This window comes from Rhinolophus sinicus, linkage group LG05 (assembly GCF_036562045.2).
Source record: "Rhinolophus sinicus isolate RSC01 linkage group LG05, ASM3656204v1, whole genome shotgun sequence".
In the NCBI taxonomy this organism is placed as follows: Eukaryota; Metazoa; Chordata; class Mammalia; order Chiroptera; family Rhinolophidae; genus Rhinolophus; species Rhinolophus sinicus.
Window position 1 is genome coordinate 15,323,550 of NC_133755.1, and position 22,846 is coordinate 15,346,395.

Here is a 22,846-nt window from a genome sequence, read left to right on the forward strand (position 1 = left end):
ACCCATGCCTTTTTAAAAAATGAAATTGTGCCTTTCATTCTAGTACTTGTAGGTTAGGTTTTCTAAGACAATGTACTGAGAACATCTAACTGCTAACAAGTATCAAAGAGTATGGGCAAAGCAACAGAAGGTTAAGTGATAACAAAAACTTCACAGAGCCAGAAGTTAAATAATACTGTACTGTAGATGTTTTAAACTTATTTGCAAAGCTGAATTAGGTATATAAGCATTACCAAATCTGACAGAGTTGAGGGTTTTTTCAAATGTCTTCTCCTAAGCCTTTAGAGGAAAAACATCCTTAATTTCTAAAAAAATTTAAAAGCACTACTAGGGCTGGCCCGGTGGCTCAGGCAGTTGGAGCTCCGTGCTCCTAACTCCAAAGGCTGCTGGTTCGATTCCCACATGGGCCAGTGGGCTCTCAACCACAAGGTTGCCGGTTCAACTCCTTGAATCTCGCAAGGGATGGTGGGCTTGGCCCCCTGCAACTAAGGTTGAACACAGCACCTTGAGCTGAGCTGCCTCCCGGATGGCTCACTTGGTTGGAGCGCGGGCTCTCAACCACAAGGTTGCCGGTTCGATTCCTCGAGTCCCGCAAGGGATGGTGGGCAGTGCCCTCTACAACTAAGATTGAACATGGCACCTTGAACTGAGCTGCCGCTGAGCTCCCGGATGGCTCAGTTGGTTGGAGCGCGTCCTCTCTAACACAAGGTTGCTGGTTCGACTCCCGCAAGGGATGGTGGGCTGTGCCCCCTGCAACTAGAAATGGCCACTGGACCTGGAGCTGAGCTGCACCCTCTACAACTAAGATTGAAAGGACAACAACTTGACTTGGAAAAAAAGTCCTGGAAGTACACACTGTACCCCAATAAAGTACTGTTCCTCTTCCCCAATAAAATCTTTTTTTAAAAAAATTTTTAAAAAACAATAATAAAATAAAAGCACTATTAAAACACTTTTTCCTTTCAATTCCTTACTACATGGTACTCAGAATATTAAAATAAACTTTCATATTTTCTTTAAATATATAGTCAACCTGTTCTAATTCTCCAGTTTTTGTAATGAAAATTCAAAAAGTACAGATATTGAGAATAGCATTTAAAAATTCAGAAAAAAAGGCTTAATCCTATTGTGATTTTTCTGTAATGTAAAACCAGCTCCTCAGCAGTTTGCTGGTAACTTTTAAAGTTGAGGAATGAGATACACTATGTGAAATCAATTAACCAGATAATTCAGAGTAGAAAAATAAAGCCTGGTTTTAGTGAAGCGGCAACTGTCTTAGGAACAAGTGATGCCATTTGATAACTAGAAAAATACTCACCTACAGGGTGTCTTGGATTGGTGGATGTGCAAGGTGTAGTAGAAAACAGAAAAACTGTTATAGAGAAAAAAAGACAGTAGGCCAAATTACTGAACCAACCGTTTCAAAATACCTCTGACATGACCAGCACTCTTGCACAAATAAAATGAACAAACACCAGTGTATGTGAACTGTTCATTTTGATTATTTAAACAATATACTCTATTTCCTTCTGACCTCTTCTCGCCCCAGACATCATGGTCCCTTATATAACATTGTTTTAAGTTTCTTTATTAAAAAAAAAAAAAAAAAAATCACTACTTCCTCTGAATATTAAAGCTTTGAGAGGCAAAAATCAGGCCACTGAAGTTAGAAATGTCCACGTAAGGATGGACCAGTAATATAAACTGTACCTATGTTGACAGCAGTCCTTATCCTCTCTCAAAAGCTAAGCTGTCAAGTCAGTACTTTAGCTGCCAAATTAAAGTGTGCAGTGCATAAAAATGTACTGTATTTTTAAAATTAAGAATATATAGCCATAACAAGCCATTTTCTTCAGAACCTGAAAAGTAGAATAATTTTAAATACAAATGTGAATGAAGCAGAAAGCTCCCGTACAGCCTTCAATTCCCTAACAGGGGCTATATAAGAAAGAGGAAGACAACTTTTTGTCACCAGTAAATTCCCAGAATTTGTCTTGGTCATGTTACAGCATTATGAATGTGCTAAATTTATAAAACACAGGTAAAAGAAAAATCTTCGGGGGGTAAAATATTCTCAATTTTCATTAAGATTTAAAAGCACTATTTATTTAATTCCTTACACCAGGCTATCACAAAATATTAAAATAAATATCTATATTACTGAAAACTTGATTCTATATATATCATTTTACTCCATACATATTTTATTTACCTAAGATTTACTGAGCATCTCTGTTAAAAGAAGTCATTGTCTGTGATATGAAGATTCAGGATTCAAGAAATAAAGTGCCCAATTTCTTTACAAGCATACAAAATTAGCCTGTTATGAAACACAAGTATACTAGAGTTTCTGAATGATGGTTATAATACAAGTCAACATTTTATGAAAATTAAATCACTCAAATTCTTTTCTGATATTTTCAGTGCCTAAAAACTTGGAAGAATTTCCGTAAATGCGGTACATTCTGGACCAGGATAATTTAACTTGTTTACAACTCAAAAAAAAAAAAAAGTTGTTGCTATGGTAAAACACAGAAAACCATGTGCACAAACACAAGAGTATCCAAAGTACACACAGACTGCTATGGAGAAATCCAGAAACCTTTATGCACAAACACAAGAGTGTCCAAAATAAACACATAGGTAAGTATATTAATTCCTTAATGCTACTCAGTCAAAAAGGATTTCTGCTGAGAATGTCCAGATACAATTTCTTTCTGGAGAAAGAAAAATACTAAATTTTTCACCAAAAATACCCTTATTATTGACCATTTAAAATTATTCATTACACCGTGAAGTATCCAAACTCCAAAGCTTTTGACAGACCATACAGAAATGTATCAATTCAATCATACTTCTATATTAATGAAAAAAATAAACTATAACACACTCATCAATTGCTTTTTTCCTAAATTAACAGTAGAAATAATACAAAAAGCAAAAAAAATACATTTGAAAATTTCAGAAAAGGGAATCATAGTTGTCACTGTTTTTTTAAGAGTGTTAATACAGATGAGTCTTTCACTATAGATATTACCATCTCCTGCCTGGTTGTAGGGCTCAGTAATCACTTGGGAACTTAATGGCACAATCATAAATCTTCCAGGCTACACCAGGATTTTCCATTGTCCTTCCAGAGCCTTTGGAAGACTATGAAATGCTCAGTGACGTGTACACACACACACAGTCACATCATGAACAGTGGCAATTGTTTCAGTAAGAAATGTGTAACTAGTGTCCAGTGATCAGCTAAAGTACTGTATTTCAAAGTGGGATCTACTGAAGATCTATAATAGTAACACCTGGGATATTTAAAATGCAGATTCTTGAGGCTCACCCAAAATTTAATGAATTGAAATCTCTGGATGTGGAGCCAGAGAATCAGAAATTTTAATACGCACCCCCAGAAGAGTCTTATGCTCTCTAAATCTTAAGAAACAATGAGAAAACCCTACAGCAGACACTAACTCCTCTACCATTTTTCACCCAATTAATAATATTAATAATAGCTGAGTCAGAAGACAAGGAAGTTTTATCATATCTATGCCTGTGTGTGGATATGTTTTAAAGAACAAAGAATTAAACATGATTCCCACAGTATAAAGAAATATCAAGTAGGGCTCTTTCCCCTTTCCATCTTATCATACATATAAATACAGCCCTGTAAAGGTGATTTAAGACTTCTTCCCTTTCAGATTACCTTTCATGTTATGTTACAGTAGTTAATAAGCATTTTCAATGTATATTACATTATCTTAGAAGCTGGGGAAAAGAGCACAGAAGAATAATTTGCCACAGACCCACCGTTAAGTTCTACATCTATTTAGAGATAATCCTGCCTACAAGAGGACTAGCTCCCAAGAGAAGTTAAGGAAAAAGATAAGAAAGGAAATATAGAACAGAAAGATAGAGAGAGGGGTTTTTCATGTTTCAGCATCTCAGCACCTGACTCATGCACTCTCTTCCCTGGGACTTTTATACCGACTTCTACCCAGGCTTGCCAATCTCTACAAACTGAGGGAAAAATTCCTGTTTTATTATATAATAGCCTCTTTTTGAATAATTTTTTTAGAAGAGACAGTATTATGTTTATGCATTTAAAATAATTCTAAATATGCACTAAGATACAAATAATCAAAGATTAACCCGGACAGTTTACCTCACCTCTGGCCAGTGTTCGGAGGAAGTCTGAGCTTTGACTACCATGACTACAGAATTCTGACTAGTTCCCCAGCAGAGGACATCCAGGAATAAGCTCTACTTCTAAGCCAGAAGCTTACAGGTGAAAGCAGAGAAAATGAGATGTTTTGATGTACTAGATGCAGTGTAATATAACCAAAACAATAAATGGTGGGTTTTATAATTTTCCACTACCAAGTGACACCTCTCTCCATCCTCTCTAGCAACATGACAAAAAAGGTAGTGAAAGCCACAATATGTGAAAGAAACCAAACAGTATACAGTTAGAATTCAAATTTAGCCCAAAGATGCCAAGTAGGATTCAGGAAAAAAAATCCTACAATCCCAGTGACGTGAACATACAGTTTACTACAAAGCTTTCTAAGTATTTCCTTACATAACATTAAGTCAGTATGTGTGAATATATACACATAGTAGCCATAAGGAACAATGACAGACAGAATACCCTCTCACTTTAAAAATGTTCCTCTTTCAATGGTTTTATAGTTTGTTTACTACTGTCAAATACACATGTAAAAAGAAAAAATATTCCAAACAGTACAGCAGAGAGTAAACTAAAATGACAAAGTTTATCCATTCCCCAGTCCTCCAAATTCCTTTCCCCAAAGCAATGATTTATTAACAGTTTTGGGGGGTATTCTTGGATACAATCTCCACTTACATATATACATGAATATACGTATACATATATTTTAAGAGTTTCTTTTAACACAAAGATCATATTTAGACTGGTTTACAATTTGTTTTTTTCACTATGCTCTCCATAATTTTTCCCCATCAGCCTATGTAAATCTACCTCATTCTTGTTAATGACTTCACAGTATTTCTTTGTATGTGAGGACATACCATAACTTATTTTAGCCAGTCCACCATCAAAGGACATTTAGTTTGTTTCTTTTTGTCTTATTTTGTTTGGCAATTTTACATAATGCTGTGATGAATATGCTTGCATACTCAGCAGTGAATACTTATAGCTGATATATCTTTAGGGAAAATTCTTTCATGTAAAATTCCTGGGACAAAAGGTTTATGTACTAGAAATTTTAAAGGACAGTGCCAAACTACACTCCAAAATCATTACACTGACATTTCCACTGAGTATGAGTGTCCCACATCTGCAATGCTGGGCTTTATCAATCTTTTTATTTTTACAAACCTAATAATTGTTTTTAAATGGTGTTACTTTAATTTGCATATTTTTTCAGTTATGAGGCTAACATTCTTTTCAAATTTTTATTGGTTGATTTTTCTAATTTATTTCTCCCTGGAAATGGCATGTTCCTATTTTGCCATATTTTGCTAATTTTTATATTAGGTTGTTATTGTTTCTTCTTATTGATTTTACCATATTTTTGTATATTTACAAAACTTTTCCTTGACATGTGTGTTACAAATATACCTTTTACCAGGTTATGTCTATTAATTTTATTTAAGAATGTGTAATTTAAAAATTGTATAAAGTCAAATTTGTTCCTATCTTTCTAGATTCTGTTTATTGCTTAGAAATTATTTTATCACACCTAAGAAACATATTGATCTTGTGAATTCTTCTAATACATTTATAGTTTCATTTAATAATCTAGAATTTATCGTGGGGCTACAGAAAAATGTGGGAAATCCAGGTTTTTTTTTGGTTTTTTCTTTTCCCCCTCATAAAGCCAGCCAGTTTTCCAAGACCATTTATTAAACAGTACATCTATTCTATCTACTTATATCAAATGTCATCATCATATAATCATCATCATGATACTAAATTCTCCTCTCTATTCAGGCCTAAATGTGAATTCTCTCTTTTGTTCTATTACTTTGTCTGTCTATCCCTGCACAGGTACAAATTCTTTATTACTCTAGTTCTGTTACATCTTTAAAAATCTAGTAGGGCTCCCTCATTATGCTTTTTCCTCTAGAATTCTCCTTGCTATGCTCATATTTATTATCTAAAGGAAACACAAAGTCCTTTTTTTAATTTCTCCTCTTAAATTTTGGAGGAAGTATAATTGAGATTATACTTAATTTATACATTAAATTAGAAAAGAACTCACAGCTTTCCAATTTTGAGTCTTGCCAGCCATTAGCTGTGAAAGGAGCTGCAGCAGCAGTAGTAAATATGATGATAGCTAACATCTGCTGGGAGCTGTATGCCAAGCTTACTGAAGGAGCTTGTTTTAATAATCACAACCAAAACCAAACAAGAAAAAAAATCACAACTTATATGGTATCATTATTTTCATTTCATCAATGAGAAAATTAAGGCTCAAGGAGTTTAAGCAATTTGTCCAAGGCCACAACCAATAAGCAAAGTAGCAATGACTTTTTTTAAATCTGTACAATTTGAGTTGAGTCACACTTTTAATTGTTAGTATTGTAATTAAAAACAACGTGTGTCTTTCATGTATTCAACTGTCCTCAACTGAATTTTTAGATTTCTTCTGTTAGGCCCTGCAAATTAACTATTTAAGTTAATCCTTAGGTAAACTTAGTTGCTATTTCTTCCATTACACTTCTAATATAATATCAAACACACTTTACAGATACAAATATATATAATTTTTTAATTGCTATCACTCTTCTATATAAACTTTAAATCCCGGCATCTCAAATTGGATATCATTTCCGTTTCTATACTAAGACTCTACGTCCAGACAGGAGTCTAGAAAGGCTCTGAAGCCATAGCTGTGAAAAGAGGGTCAGAAAAAGGCAAAAGAAACTCACTTTCTACACTGTTAAACCTTACTGCAAGAAACAGGATATTAACATTTCAGAAATGAAGCATCATAGCAAAAAACAATCAGCTCACTTTGAAAAATGTTACATATCAAAGGATCCTCTGTGTTAATATTATAATGGTAACGAAGAAGCAACAAAATGTTAATATTCATAGTACTGTTCTTTGAAAAAACTTTTATCTATAACACTACCGAGCTATAAAGAGTACGCCAGCTGAAAGTGCTCTCGAGTGGCACAAACATACCTGTGCACACGATTCCTCAGGTGTCTTGGCACTAACTGAATAAAGTGCAGGGAGATCTAGTCTGTGCACAGAGAATTTTTCTAGAGTGTGCAAAAGTGCTGGAGCAAGGTGAGAAGTTTGACCTGAGCCTCGTTCTCCAGACAGCAATAATCTTGGCCTGTAAGAGGTTGGCTGATGATATGGTGACCTGCAATACATGTAAGACAGAATAATTATTTCAAAACCATGCACTCTGAAGATCAATATGAAACATTCTATCTCCCTTAAAAGAAAGTAACTCCAAATTAATAGAACTTCTTAATCTTTCTTATTTTTTAAATACAGTGAATCATTTTTCATTAATTACGGTTTTAAAATGCTGATCTCTCTGACCATATTAATAACCAACATGTTAAAGTACAAAAACGAATTCTAAAAGAATGTAAAAATATATGAGTATTCATCCTATCATACCACATATATTAACGTGGAAAATGCTTGAGACACTGAGTGTGATTTACTTATTAATTAACCAATGTCAGATGTTAAGAATCCCATTTCTCTGGGCCGGCCCGGTGGCTCAGGCGGTTAGAGCTCCATGCTCCTAACTCCGAAGGCTGCCGGTTCCATTCCCACATGGGCCAGTGGGCTCTCAACCACAAGGTTACAGGTTCAATTCCTCGAGTCCCGCAAGGGATGGTGGGCTCCACCCCCTGCAACTAAGGTTGAACACGGCACCTTGAGTTGAGCTGCTGCTGAGCTCCCGGATGGCTCAGTTGGTTGGAGCACGTCCTCTCAACCACAAGGTTGCCAGTTCGACTCCCGCAAGGGATGGTGGGCTACGCCCCCTGCAACTAGCATTGGCAACTGGACCTGGAGCTGAGCTGCGCCCTCCACAACTAAGACTGAAAGGACAACAACTTGAAGCTGAACGGCACCCTCCGCAACTAATACTAAAAGGACAACTTGACTTGGAAAACAGTCCTGGAAGTACACACTGTTCCCCAATAAAGTCCTGTTCCCCTCCCCCAATTAAAAAAAAATAAAATAAAAGAATCCCATTTTTCCAACAAGAAGGTACATCTGAAGGCTACCCAAAATGTAGGTCTTTTTTTAATGGTTAAAATGGTAAATTTTATATATTTTTAACCACAATTTTTGAAATAGAAAAAACAAATGTACAACTTTTCCAGTGGTAACAAATTTTGCTTCTAGGCCATAAAAACTGTTCTTACCCTAATACATGACATCTAAAGCCCTACATAAGAGAAGGTAAATTTAGGAAAATATATTAAATGAAACTCAATTTGTATTCTCAAGAGACTAAGCACCATTAAAATGATAAATGAAACAAGTTTATCTGGTATCACTATAGACAATGCAGAAAATCTAAGCAATAAGAATAAAGCAAATGAAAAATGGAACTAATAAAAAGAAAGAGAAAACACTGCTACTTGTAAAGGATATGATTATGTATTACAAAATCCAAGAATCACCTAGTAACTGTCAGAATCTACCAGCAAAGTAACAAGACAGAAAATGGAAATTTAAAAAAAAATCAAACCTTTCCTAAACACCATTAATAACCAATATAAAAAAGGAAAGGAGATCCTATTTATAAGTGCAAAAATATAAATGACAAAACAAACAATACTAAATAATCTTTGCAAGAAAAGTATGAAACTATATGGAAAATATCATGAGCCTGACAACACAGTCAGTTCTTCCTAATGCATTTACAGTTAACGATAGTCAACTACGTGTGTGTGTGTGTGTGTGTGTGTGTGTGTGTATATATATATATATAATTACTTTATTTTATACATTTAAAAATTCAAAGCAAAATCCCAAAAGACCTTGAGGGAGAGGAGAGATTTTAAACTTATTCCCAACATTATCTGAAAGAATAATCAAGAAAATTTTGGAAACGTATGTTAGCTCCAATTTTATTTCTTTTTTAACTTTCTTAAAAATTCTATGAATACAGTTTCCACTTATTAAAGAGACGACAAAACCAAGGCTCAGAGAGATTAGATATAAGTTCATACAACTCGGTGGTGACTAAGTTGAAATTCTCATTCAGGTCCATTCAATTGCAAAGCCCAGGTTCTGAACCACTAGGTTAAGACGTGCCCTACTTTATACAGAAACATATTACAGAACAGAATAACAGAATAGAATGGAGAATACACAAAAGAAAAGAAACTCAATTCTGTGGAAGCTAATAGGCAGCCCAGGAAACAAATCACAGTAATTCAAAGAATTTTACATAAAATAATAATCATAAAAAAATACATGGAACAGGAATGGATTATGAAACAAATATTCAAAATAGGGAGGATCAGATCTTCATTTCACAGAATAAACAAAATGAATTTGAACACAGAAACAAAGAAAGAAAAAACAAGATTGATGTACTTTTAATTCATAAAAATTTTACAACTTTTGTAACTCAAAAATTACAATGTGAACGAAATGAGACAAGGAATTTGCCATTAACAGGAATAGTTCTTGATGTATAAAGAGCTAATGTGCACAGTGTTAACAAAAAATACCTACATGAGCAAAGGATATAAACAGACAATTCAAAAAGAAAATACACATGGACATTTTTTAAATGTCCATTCATTTAACAATTGTAGACTGCTTCCCTACGCTGAATGCTTGGACCTAGGTATCCAACAAAACCACTGTTATCACAGAGCTCATAACTGAATGGTACTTTGTGGGAAAAGGAGATACACAGATTACTATAATTAGTGCGATTAATAAGAAGTACTGTTTAAGTGTAGGGTGCTTTGAGAGACCCCAATTAGAGACTCATAGAAGGCATTCTTGGAAAAGTGTTAACAAAGCACAAACCCAACAGATTGGAGGCAGAAAGGATGAAATCCAAGAAATAAAAATAGGATGTGCAAAGAACCAGAGGTTCTTGGCCCTCTGGGGTAATGGATATAGCTCATACAGCCACCTTCTTTTAATGTTTCAGGGCAATGTTGGGGTACAGGTACCGGGGTTAAGGAGGGGAAGAGGAAACGGGAATCAGACTATGAAGAGCTATGAAGCATTTTTGTAAGCCATGTTAAAAGTGTGTAATGTACACTAAAGACAATGAGGAAACATTAAGATGCTTAAGCAGGGGAAGTGACATCATCTTATACATGTTTTTAGAAGATAACTCTAGTTCAGTATGTCAGTATAAGAAAGGATTTTGAAAGATGGCAAAACAAGAGACAATATGACCAGTGAGGGGTCTGCTATAATAAACCAGATATAAGATGTTAAATTATAGTCCAGACAAGAAAAGATAGTGTCAGAGGAGATGAGAAGAAACGGCCTGAGGTGGAACTTATTTAGTAAGGAAAAGCAACAGGACTTGGTCATTGACTAGACACAGAAGGAGGAGGAAGGAGTTGAGGATGTCCAATTGCAGTCGAGATAACCGAATGGAGAGTAACTCACAGGATTCCCAGGCAGAGAAGTGGAGACACAGTCCAGTATATACTTAAAGATCTGTGGCACAAAAAAGGGAGATAGGTAGCTGGACAGGATCTAAGGCTCAAGACTGATCTAGCCTTGAGAAAGATTTGGTAGTTATTAACAGAGTCATCAAAAAATTACAAAAATGAGAAACATCTTTTATCTGCTAGACTGATAAACTAAAAATTAATTTTAATACCCATTATTAGTGAATAGATGATGGAAAATTAGTATTTTCATCACTAGTGAGTGGGAAAAAGTACAATTTTCCCGAAATTAAATTTGGCAAGTATGTCAAAATGTATATCCAAGGATATCGGCAACTCATCAACTCCAAGGAACTCCCTTAACACTTAGTATTCTTTACAATTTTTCATAGTACTTATGTAATATTTTATCTATTACACTTATTGTTTTACTATCTGTCTCTAGCTGAAATGTAAGCTGAATAAGGACAGAGAGCTGAGTCCATTTTATTCACCGACATATTACAAGTACCTAGGACAACATCAAGCACATGATGGGCATTTTGACATGAGTGAATTAATATATGAAATAACAAGTGAATTATTCAAATAAACAAGAAAATATTATTTTCAGCTATCTGGCTGGCGCAAAGATTTAAAAAGACAGTGATCAGAGGTGAACAAAGCTCCCAAGATGCGGAGAACTTGTACAGAGAGCTCGTGGTGGGTTAACGCATACAGGAGCTCCCCCGCCACACTGAGATGATCCACACTGAGAAAGAGCAGACTGTGTCTAAACCAGAAAAGGAGAAAAAGGTCTCCCAGAAGAAACTAAAGAAACAAAAACTTATGGCCTGGGAGTAAATCCAGCATCAAATAAATGCTAATAAAAGTAAAAAAAAAAAAAGAAAAGAAAAAGAAATGAACGTAATTTATCAAAACATCTACAATAAAAAAAGCTTATTCTGGGATATAGCTGTCTAACCATTAAATCAAAGTCAAATTAATGAACTAGAAAAGCTTATGTAAAGGAAGCTAAAATTAAACCAATTTCAGAAAGGCTAAACCAAACAAAATGAACCATACCAATGATACACATTGAATCAGTGGCAGAGAATGCTCTTAATAAAAAGGCAAATTCAAAACTGCATGTGAAGTTATCAAATATCAAAATCTACTTCTGTATTGGTTTACTGACAACAGAGCTCTTATAAAATTGAAACCTACATCTCCTGATAGTTTCTTAGCTCTGCTATCATGTATTTCAAATCCAAATAACTAAAATTGTCCATACACACACACACACACACACACACACACACACAGAGGCTACCCAGGTGTGGAGAAAAATAATTAGTTGGTTTTCCCTTAGCCATCAATAAAACAGATCTGTAAAATTATTTAAATAGTCTAAGAAAATCTCCCTGGGGGCATAAAAGAAAGGATATGGAGTAGAATACAAAGTTTCTAACAGAAGAGTTTGCTGTTAAAGAACAAACACATCAAAAAAAAAGAGCAAATGAAAGTAATTTAGTCTCATTTTTAAAAATGGAAAGCCAGAAAGGGTTATCAATGCAAATAGTCAAATTAACATTTCATCAAAATCTACATAGGAGAAACTTCCAATTGAAGATTTAAATTTGTTCAAAATATCTCAAACAAAAAATTACTTAAAAATACATACAATTCAGCATCTTCGAATATAAGTGCGATTAATCCACCTGACTGAAGCATTATGGCCTTTTAACTATCATGCTAATTATGTAAATTCAAGATGATGCTGTTAGTATTTGAAAACTATTTGGTCCCTTAATTTAAAATTAGATTAGCACTAAAATTGTTTACCCATTAAAGTACACAGCAAAAGCTGCTTTAACATAGATAAAGGTAAATGTAAATAGAAAAACCATAAAATCTAAATTAGTAAAGTGTAAACTAATGGGGTTAGGAGAATCAAAAAGTTATTGGTTTGGGGCCGGCCCGGTGGCTTAGGTGGTTAGAGCTCCATGCTCCTAACTCCGAAGGCTGCTGGTTCGATTCCCACATGGGACAGTGGGCTCTCAACCACAAAGTTGCCAGTTCAACTCCTCGAGTCCCGCAAGGGATGGTGGGTAGCGCCCCCTGCAACTAAGATTTAACATGGCACCTTGAGCTGAGCTGCCGCTGAGCTCCGGGATGGCTCAGTTGGTTGGAGTGTGTCCTCTCAACCACAATGTTGCTGGTTCGACTCCCACAAGGGATGGTGGGCTGTGCCCCCTGCAACTAGAAATCGGCAACTGGACCTGGAGCTGAGCTGCACCCTCCACAACTAAGAATGAAAGGACAACAACTTGACTTGGAAAACAGTCCTGGAAGTACACACTGTTCCCCAATAAAGTCTTGTTCCCCTTCCCCAATAAAATGTAAAAAAAAAAAAAATCTCTTCCCCCCAAAAATGTTACTGGTTTAATTACTGAGCAATTCTAATTCAAAATCTCTTTAGTACCCTTACAGTCCCTAAATTATCATCCGAAACTTATTACAAATTAAAATACTCTAGGTCATGATAAATATTTCATTTCTGTTCACTGTAGTTCAAATCAAAAGCAATAAAATTGAGGACATGAGTTGACTGTCTAAACGTAACCCTTCCTTCCACCTTGGTTTAAAAAAAAAAAATCACATGGTTTAGAAAAAAAGTTTTAGTTGACCAATAAACCAATTTACTACCAACCACACAAAAAATTATACTTACTAAGTGAGTGTTCCAGAACTGTGTCCAAACAACAGAAAAACAAAGTTCTCAAGGTCACAACCATAAGTCAAATTATACCATAATTCTAGCTACAAAGTAGTAAAAATCACGCTAAACTAAAAAAAATTGGATATAAATTACTTACATTGTAAAATGAAGGTAGGATTTATGTACAGCAGCAGCTGATGACTGTTTCTTTGGTGATCCTGAGTGACAACTGGTCTCAAAAATTGATAAAGCATTTTCATCTTCACTATCATCTAAAATTAGAGTTTCTATATCTGTTCAAAAACAAAAAAATCACAATTGAGGCTTATAGAGTCATTTAATATTAGTGCTCTACCAAAGCTACAGAAAACGTGTTTAAAAATTAAATGACATTAATAAGTTATCTATCAAATAATACAGATTGACCAGGCAAATTGACAAACGACTATATTTTGAATAACCTATAAATGAAATTAATGTAATTCTTTCACCTTTACAGACTACTTAAGTATTATGAGATGTAATTTGGGAGATATTATTGACTGACTATAAGAATACTGGAAAAGAATGTCATTCTTATAAAATACCCACCTACTTACTAAAAATCTAAGTTAACTTTGACCAAAATCAATACATTTCATATAAGATATTTGGTATAAATTAATAGGATATTTGAGTTATGACCAGTTCTTACAAAATCAACAAGAAGGAATAATAAATTGACCCTTATTTTTTCACATCACACACACATCCCTTTTTCAAAACCTAATCCAGTTGAGACAGGAATCAGCAATTCAGTGGAAACAAAGCCAATCTTAAAAATGCACTCATTCAAGTAACATTAGTCTCTATATAGGTCTTAAGCTACTGCTCAATGGACTAGCAGGAACTAAAGTCCCTATTAAGAACGCTATATTTAAAAATTTACCTGGACTACAATTTGAAATATTAATAGCTATACTTCACACATACCTAACAAAAATGTCAATTCACACAATAAAAAACAATGCTACCTACATGTGTAGGAGAAATGGGATAAAATTAAGATTGATAGAAATCATATCCCATCTCCGCCCCCCAAAGAAACAGCTATGCTTTCTAAAATGAGATACTAAATGGTATTGGCAGATACAGATTTCAGTGGCTTTTGAAAGTTAAATAGTTAATACAACTAATATTGTAAAAGTTAACCTGAAAAATAATTTAGTATCTTTTAAGTGATAATTTCATACACAATGAAAGGATACTTGTCTAAGAAAAATATTAAAAGACCAAAACAAGCCAGAATGATACATCTAAATAACTAAAAAAAATTATTAATAATCAAATAAAATTTGGTATCTCTTCTCCACTGGCACATGAAGAAAAATTTGAACACCTATTTTATACTTATGGAAAAATAATAAAACACAGATAATGCTGTAAAAATTCTCAAATAGAAATAAGGAGCTTTTCCAATCTCTCAGAAGGGAAGGTAAGATATTCATGATTTTCTAAAGGTGATGTAAGTTTTTTAAAATTACAAAATTTTGGGAAAAGATACATATTCTCAGTTATTAAAAAAAATCAGAGATAAGAAATGTATAATTCATGGCAGAGTACCTGGCTCAAACATAATAAAATATTTGTTTCCTTCTTTATTTGACAAATTTAAGAAATCAAGTAAGCCATGTGATATTTCATGAGAATCTATTCCTAAAAAAATTAAGTTTCTGAAAAATATATTTATAATGACAGCAAAAATCACTGAATATTGATGATTTTTCTATATGTAATATTCTCAGTGTTAGTATAATTCATTGAACAATTTTCTATTTGGTCCAGACTACATGCCAAACAAGATACTAGGAACTGGGGAAATTAAGATAAAATACATTACTTTCTCTTTAAACTTCATGGGCCTTACTTTGATTAGCTTATGAACTTCAAGTTTTCCTATAAATGCATTACATTTTTAAAGGCAGTTTTCTGATTTTATCTCAGGTCCAAACTTCAATCTTGAAGCTAGAATTCAAGACCGTCTACAACCAGGTTCTGATTTACTCCCTCACTAAAAATTTACACTCCATTAGCACAGCACACTGCAGACTGCCCTGCTACTAGCAATAGATATTTGAGTTGAATCCAGAGGGGCATTACAGCGACACAGTAAGAGAATGGGCTCTGGAGTCAGGCTCCCTGGGTCAGCAAGCTCTGAAACTTACTGAATGACTGCAAATTCAGTGACGTCGTCTGTAAGTCTCGCTTTCTCCTCCTTTATGAAATAAGAGTACGTGCCCCACAGGATTGTTATGAGGATTAATAAATGACAATTTATGTAAGGGCTTTATAATAATAAAATAAACGTAAGCCATTTTTATTAGACTCAACTTTCCTAAAGATTGTAAGACAGTCAGAATGTCCCAAGAACAACCAAATAGAACAAACGTTCATTCTTTTTATAAACATTCCCTAGGCAACCACCAAATGCAAAGAAACATGCTAGGCCTGGAATATACAGTGGTGAATGAAAAAGATACATTTTCTATATTCACGGCAAATATAAAAAAGTGACACATAAATAATCACATATATGAGGAAACTTACGATTTATTTATTTATGCCTGTACTGGTTTCATTTTAACAACAAGGAAAAATAATCTAGAGTACCTTCTTTCTTGTCACTCTGGCTAATTTCAGCATGAGGAAACACTTTTTGCAAGACTGTTAGGATGTTGTTGAAGCTTCTTTCCAGCAGTGGTCTTATGATGGGGGATAGTGCATGTCCCGAAGACATGACAGCACGCTGGGAAGCAGGCACAATATTCTGCATTGCATGGTAAAAATCTTGGGCGTTGAGCACTATAGAGGAAACATCTAGCTGAAGTTTATGACTGCTAGCATAGATCTGGGGGTAACGCCTGCGAAGGGCAATCAGAGCGGCTTCAGTGCACAGGGCCTTGATATCAGCGCCACAATAGCCTAATGCAGAAAAGGAAAGGGGGAACAAAGGTAAGTTCATTCTGCTAATTATATATGCTCTGCAAATATACACACCTTTACCTAAAGAAATACCACAAAATCAATGATTATGTGCAATTTTATCAGCAAAATGAAATCTGACCACTTAAAAATCACCTAATAAAACTGTTTACTCATTAAGACTGGAAAAGTGTTTTGAATATTTTAATTAACAAACACATGAACTAACGATATTAAAACAAGTCATTTATTTTGTGCCAATACCACTAATTATAATGTACAACTTTTCTTCAGGAAAGGTTTTGAAAGAATAATAGTTTCATCTCAATCCTTCCTCAATATTCCCAATCATCAGTTAGTAGTCTACATGACATTACACTTACCTATAAACCTTTCTAATACTACTAACTGCCAAACACATGTAGGAGAGTAGTACATAAGCAGAAACTTCGAAAACAGAGCTAATCTACTACCTACTCTGAGTGCAACTCACAACCAAGTTAATATCTAATTACCCCAAAAATTATACTTTAAAGTTATAATCATCTCTGACAGTTCCAAAGGTATTAAAGAGAATAATAATCCATCAATTTTCCATATTAACTTCTTTCATACAAACACACATGTGTACACACATCTTTAGTTTAAAATGACTGACAATCTAGTTCTAAGGGCTATACCTACACGGGGTATTATCCATTAGCCATATATAACTGATTTATATAGTTAAACAATAGATCAAGCCCCCAGTGCTTTTAAGTCATTTCATTTAAGCAACAAATACATAGAAAAATATACAAACTGTTAGGTCTTTAACACAAAAAGGAAGAAAAACTCAAACTGGCCAGTTGTTTTATACATCAGCAATTAAACTTGCATTTGGCCATCTTTATCAATCATGCCAGCAGGGGGAACCACTCGAACTAGTTATAGAACATTAGTCCCTAAGCTCTTCGAAGAGTGGTATCAGGTTTATTTATCTTTTTATACCTCACAATGACCTCACCGAACACTTAAATACTGAAATAAAAATGGTGATTAGACAGGCAAACTATGAGGAGAAAAGAAATAACCCTAGACCAAATGGCAGGAAAAAGAAAAAAAACATTAAGGGACTAGCCTACATAAATCAACCTGCATGTGACTCACATATCCATAATGAACTATATCTGCATTGCTAGTAAGGCAAATGGTCCTGTTAATCAAGTCCTACAAATAACAGAAAAATCCTCCTTACCCTGCTGTTTTGTTCCATAGCACTCACCACCTAATAATTTACCTATTATGTTGATTGTCTGTCTGCCTTCCCCAACTAGAACGTGAGCCCTATGAGAGTAGGGGTATTTGTTGTTTTGTTCACTAATGTATCTCAAATACCAAGAACAATCCCTGGCCTGGCATTCAGTAGATATTCAATACATATTTCTTGAGTGAAAGAACGAATGAAAAGAGACATGAATAATCCAAGGTTATAGTTTGGGAAGGTAAAGCTATTAATTTACTATGTACTACCAAAAAAAGTGGATAAATTATATTTCCTGAGCTTTTTTTCCCTAAGAAATCTAAATTCTTTTCTTATTAAATCAACTTAATCGCTATGTAAACATTTCAATGAAAAAATATAGAAAAGTATTGCATTCTTAAAGAAATATTTATTCAGAGTTAGGAGGAAATTTAGTATGACCTGTGAGAGTTTAATTCAGAAAACTATAAACAGATTAAGCATTAACACTGTCCCATGACAGCAATCTATCTCGCAAATAATTCTTCAGAATAACAAAATTTACCATTAGTCTTTCATTTTATTTTCTATTTCTCAATGAATAAACCTGAAAATATATTTTTCTGTCCCATAAATATCAGTTATAGTAGTTCAACAAAATAACTGTAAAACATCAGCTCAGTTATAAATAGTTAATAAAATAATCCATTTCAGAGGAAGTAAAGAATAAACCACCATCTTCAAACAGTGTAAACAATCATATTTCTTTAAAAGTATATATACAGTTAGTGAATATACTATATACAATGCTATTTTTACGTGCAAAGCTTAAGTTAAAAAAGAAAAAAAAAAACTCAGAAACAATGCAAAACAGAAGAAAGCCACTAAAAGGTATTTTATGTAGTAAATGTTGCCCATAACCTTTATGTTTCACATATGTTATTACATACATACAAGCAATTTATTGCTCATTTTTTCTTAATTTATTAAAGATAATTTAAAAGCTTAACAATAATAGATCCCATTTAAAGAAGTAAATTTTCACATGGATTATCATAACCAATAGACTATAAAAGATAGGATTCACCTTCTTTACATTTGCTTGTGAATGAGAATTACCAGTTTTTATCTGTGGTGCTCAACCTTGACTACTCATCTAAATAAACAATAATACTGAAACAAAAATAGATGCCCAACAAACATAGTGAATCAGAATCTCTGGTGGTTTAGTATCATAAATATAAGTTTTAAGAAAGCTTTACAAGTGATTCTGATATACAAAAAAAGTTGAGAACTACTGAATTAATAATATACTTCCTTATGAGACTCTACAATAGACTTAAAATTACATTATAACCAAGGCTAAATAGGTTATACTTAGGGTGACCACATGCCCTAGTTTAGGCCTCTTGTCATAATTACAAGCATTTTTTTTCACTCTCAAAAGTGTCCTGGTTTAGAAATATAGATACGATCATTCTAGAAATACTGAACAAATACTAGAGAAAGGTAATAATTAAATTTTATAAGTTATTTTTAAGTAAAACATCAAACATAATGAAGGCCCACAAGATAGACAACTGACTGATACGTTTTCATTGTTTTGGCCCTCTTAAGTGAAAATTAATCAAGAAATATAATTAGGTTTGAACTCCTCAGTAACTTTAAGTTCCCACTATTTGTGCACATTGTTCCAGATATGAAAATTATTTGAACACTACTTAAAAATGACACCGATTCTGTATGCAAACACCTCCAAGTACTTGGGAATTTATTTCAAGGTAAAAGTTACCAAATCCATAACCCTTAACAAGAGGTCATCTATCTCTGCAGTTGTTCATCAAGACTGCACGCTCTTTTGTTAGGCATGAACTGATCCATACATGTAAAACATGTTTGGGATACATAAGGGATAAGTGCATAATGAATTTAAAATGTACTACTATTTCATTCCTGTTTGAGGACCTGCCTTTGATTTTTCTTAAATGTGAACTGGTTTCTTAAATGGAATAAATGTCACAAAACCAGAAGTCATTTAACTATAATGAATTTTTATGTCACTCTTCAGGAAGAAAATGGTGTATATATAAGCTGATTCTAAACCACCACCACCACCCTCAAAAAAGGCAAAGAGAAGTTTTTCAGTCCTATAAGAAATTATGTCTTAAAATTTAACTTAAGAAACTGACTAAAAGCTAAAATAAATCACTTGGAGAAATGAGAAGTAATGGCCTCTGGAAATGAAAAAGGAAATTAAGATTCTAATATCTAGGATGAAGAATTAAATTAGAATATATAATATTTCAGATGGTAGATAGGGTAATAGAAAGTAATTTTAAAACACCTATGTTTTAGGGATTTTCAAAATTTGAAGACTTCTGCTTATTTCAGTTAAGGATCATTCTGTGACAAATTCACAGAAGAATCCACAAAGATTTCTCAGTCTGATCTGCACTCTAACACAATAATATCATAAACGTAGCAGAAAATCAAAGGGGCCAAATTTCAAAATGGGAAAGACTGGATTTTGCACCAAATACCACCCTCTCCCATAAAGCAGCACAAGGCTTTGCAAAGGTCAAGCCAAATTTACATGAAATGGGTTTGGCGCATGCTCTCTTATACCAGGCAAAGCTTTTAAACTGGAGTAGTGCTGGAGAGATTTACGTTTTCTCCTCACCAGAAGATGCCGAGGTCTTTGTGGCTCAAAAGCTGAGGGATGCTGCTTCGGAGATGGAGGTCCCTGTGGATGAAGAGGATAATTCGGATGTAGCTAACTGAATGGACTAATGTTCTATTTAAGTTTTAATTATTTGATGGTGGGTTACAATGACTTTTTACCTAAGTTGTTCTTTTTGGTTTTGGTAACTTTAAAGTTTTCCCAAGTAGGATACTGATTGTTAGTGGACTTATGTGGGGGATTTCTTCATAATGCTTAAAAAGTTCATGAAGGAAGATTTTTTTTATATATAATTTATATTTTTTAGAAAATTAAGAGGAAAATAGACAAAAGATGGAAAAAGAATGAAGGAAAAATACCTGTATGTATATTCAGTTGCTTAATATGTATTCGTTTTGATTTCTAATCTAATTAGAGCCAAAACCCTGAAACCTATCTCCTCTGTATAATCATGTACATACATAAAATACTCTCACCACATCCTTTTAGGACAGTAGTGTTCCTTCACTCTTTGGGGAAATCTTCCACTCTATGAATAACATAACATTAAGTTGGAAAGTTTTATATTTTGGGAAATACTAGCAGATGCCATTAAATATGTTCTTTGAAGACTTCTTTCTAGGCCACAGGCATGAAGAGGAGCCCATCATGTAATCGGCAAAGTGAAAGACCGTCCTACCTTTGACATGAGCCTTTTTATCTCTCAAGTTTATACTTCCTTTTCTTAGTGAAATTTCTGAAAGGGACACTTCCTAAAAGGAGATACTGTAGTAATATTATGGGAATCCCAGCGCTCAATGAAAAGAATATCACTATGGAATTTTGTTAGTCAATCATCTAATGGCAGCTAAAATCCTAATTTAGAGGCGTTCAAACTTCAAGTGAAATGTTTAAAATAATTTTTACATTTAAAGGCAGAGCCATCTATTGCACAAAGACATAACTATACTCATTCACATTCCAAACATAAGGGGAAAGGGAGGCTGAGCAGAACAAACAATGACATTCAAAGAATTCAAACAGTAGCACTCACCAACACATTTTTCAGCCAATTCACCTAAAAAAGCATCTGACAATTTTGGATTCCAGTCCCTGGTATGAATCTGTAATATGTGTTTTCTTGCCTAAAAAAAAAAAAAAAAAAAAACACCACAGGTAAATAAATTTCTTGTCTTAAAAAAAAAGTATAAGTAAATAAAATATCATCAATCCCTCAAAAGTATTTGCTGGAACAAATTTATGGACTAACCATACCCCGGAAAAGCAAGTGTATACTTTAAAAGAAATTTAAACATCTTGGCACGCATAGGAACTCTGATTCCCATAGTAATCCACTGAGATGTATACTAGAGATCTTGTCTCTGTTTCACAAACTAAGACATTTAATATTCTGAGAGGTGAAGGAACTTGACTAGTGGCACATATGACTGAGTGAGTGATCTAGGACTAGAATTTAAAACTAACTTTCATTTTTATCATTTGAAAACATATGAACAAGAAAATTTAATGTGTTATAATAATCATAACTTTGAGACAAACTTTATATTTAGATTTCACAGAACTTTTGGTTCTATCATATGCATAAGATATTATAACTGACAATGAACTAAACAAGCAATTTAAAACTTGAAAAGTTTGAAGTAAAAAGTTTGCAATTAAGAAATGAAATATAATGCATATTATTATCTTGTAAGTTAGTTGATCCTTTGGCACTGAGAAAAGAGTGAAGAAATAAAATGGGGTCACTGTAGTCAAACTGCTAAATTACTAAAATCAAGTGGGCTGAGGCATGAGGAAACAATTCTATTCTTGCTTTAACCAGCCTGAAAACTGCAAGTTTTGAATTTTTCGATGTGCATCAATACCTATATATATAAATCCTATAGATAACCCTCTGAAGAACTTAGAATGTTCACATGCCCAGACCACCTGACATCTATTATCCAGACCACCTGACATACATTATCCAGACCACTAGACATCTGGAAGATTACCATCTCTGACCAATCCATGGGCTGAAAATGCAGCACTGATTCTTCCCAAGAATGTATTTTTTACTAAAAGAACTCTCAGCTTTTCTTTCTTCTTCAGAACACTTTGGGCACTGCCTAGTTGTGTTTCTGATTTGCAAATCTTAAGACCCTGTAATAAATCTTGGCCATTCATTTCCAGCCAAAGCCTCCTGATTCCTTGTGCTCAGTTAACAGCATTTAATACATAACAAGTTATTTTCGGTAAATATCTCCAATTTCTCCCCTCCAATTATTCTCTCTTAAACTAACCATACTCCAAACATTTTTGCACCTACAACTAATGGAAATTGCTCCCATCAGGTTCACCACTGACCTACATAATACACTAAATACAATGGCTGATTTTCTGTCATCACCTGATTTAATTTAGCAACATTTAACAGTTAATCACACTGTCCTCATTGATATACTTTTTCCACTTGGCTTCCAGAATTCCACTCTCCTAGTTTTCCTCTTATCTTACTGACTGCTCCTTAAATATTATCTAAGGGAAAAAAGCTGAACAGCCAATCCAGGCCTCTTACACAGACCCACCCAAGATAAATGACTTTAGGTTTAGGTCTCATAGAAGCTTCCTTGAAATGTGGACAGTCAAAATTAGTGTAGAAAACTATGTTCAAGATCCATGCTGT

General features: G+C 34.0%; 1 protein-coding gene across 9 annotated transcripts in view; it reads right to left on the bottom strand.

The window, feature by feature from the left end:
- ATAD2B (ATPase family AAA domain containing 2B) overlaps nt 1-22,846 on the bottom strand; it is a 115,397-nt gene that overhangs the window by 40,146 nt on the left and 52,405 nt on the right. For all 9 annotated transcript variants that reach the window (XR_012496272.1, XM_074331747.1, XM_074331742.1 and 6 more), the window contains exons 15-18: nt 21,215-21,305; nt 15,968-16,279; nt 13,476-13,611; nt 7,172-7,358 (exon numbers count right to left, since the gene is read on the bottom strand). Coding sequence is in view for 8 of the 9 variants with exons in the window: in XM_074331747.1 (XP_074187848.1) it covers nt 7,172-7,358; nt 13,476-13,611; nt 15,968-16,279; nt 21,215-21,305 (726 nt within the window). In the remaining variant the exon portion in view is untranslated. The remainder of the gene's footprint in view (nt 1-7,171; nt 7,359-13,475; nt 13,612-15,967; nt 16,280-21,214; nt 21,306-22,846) is intronic.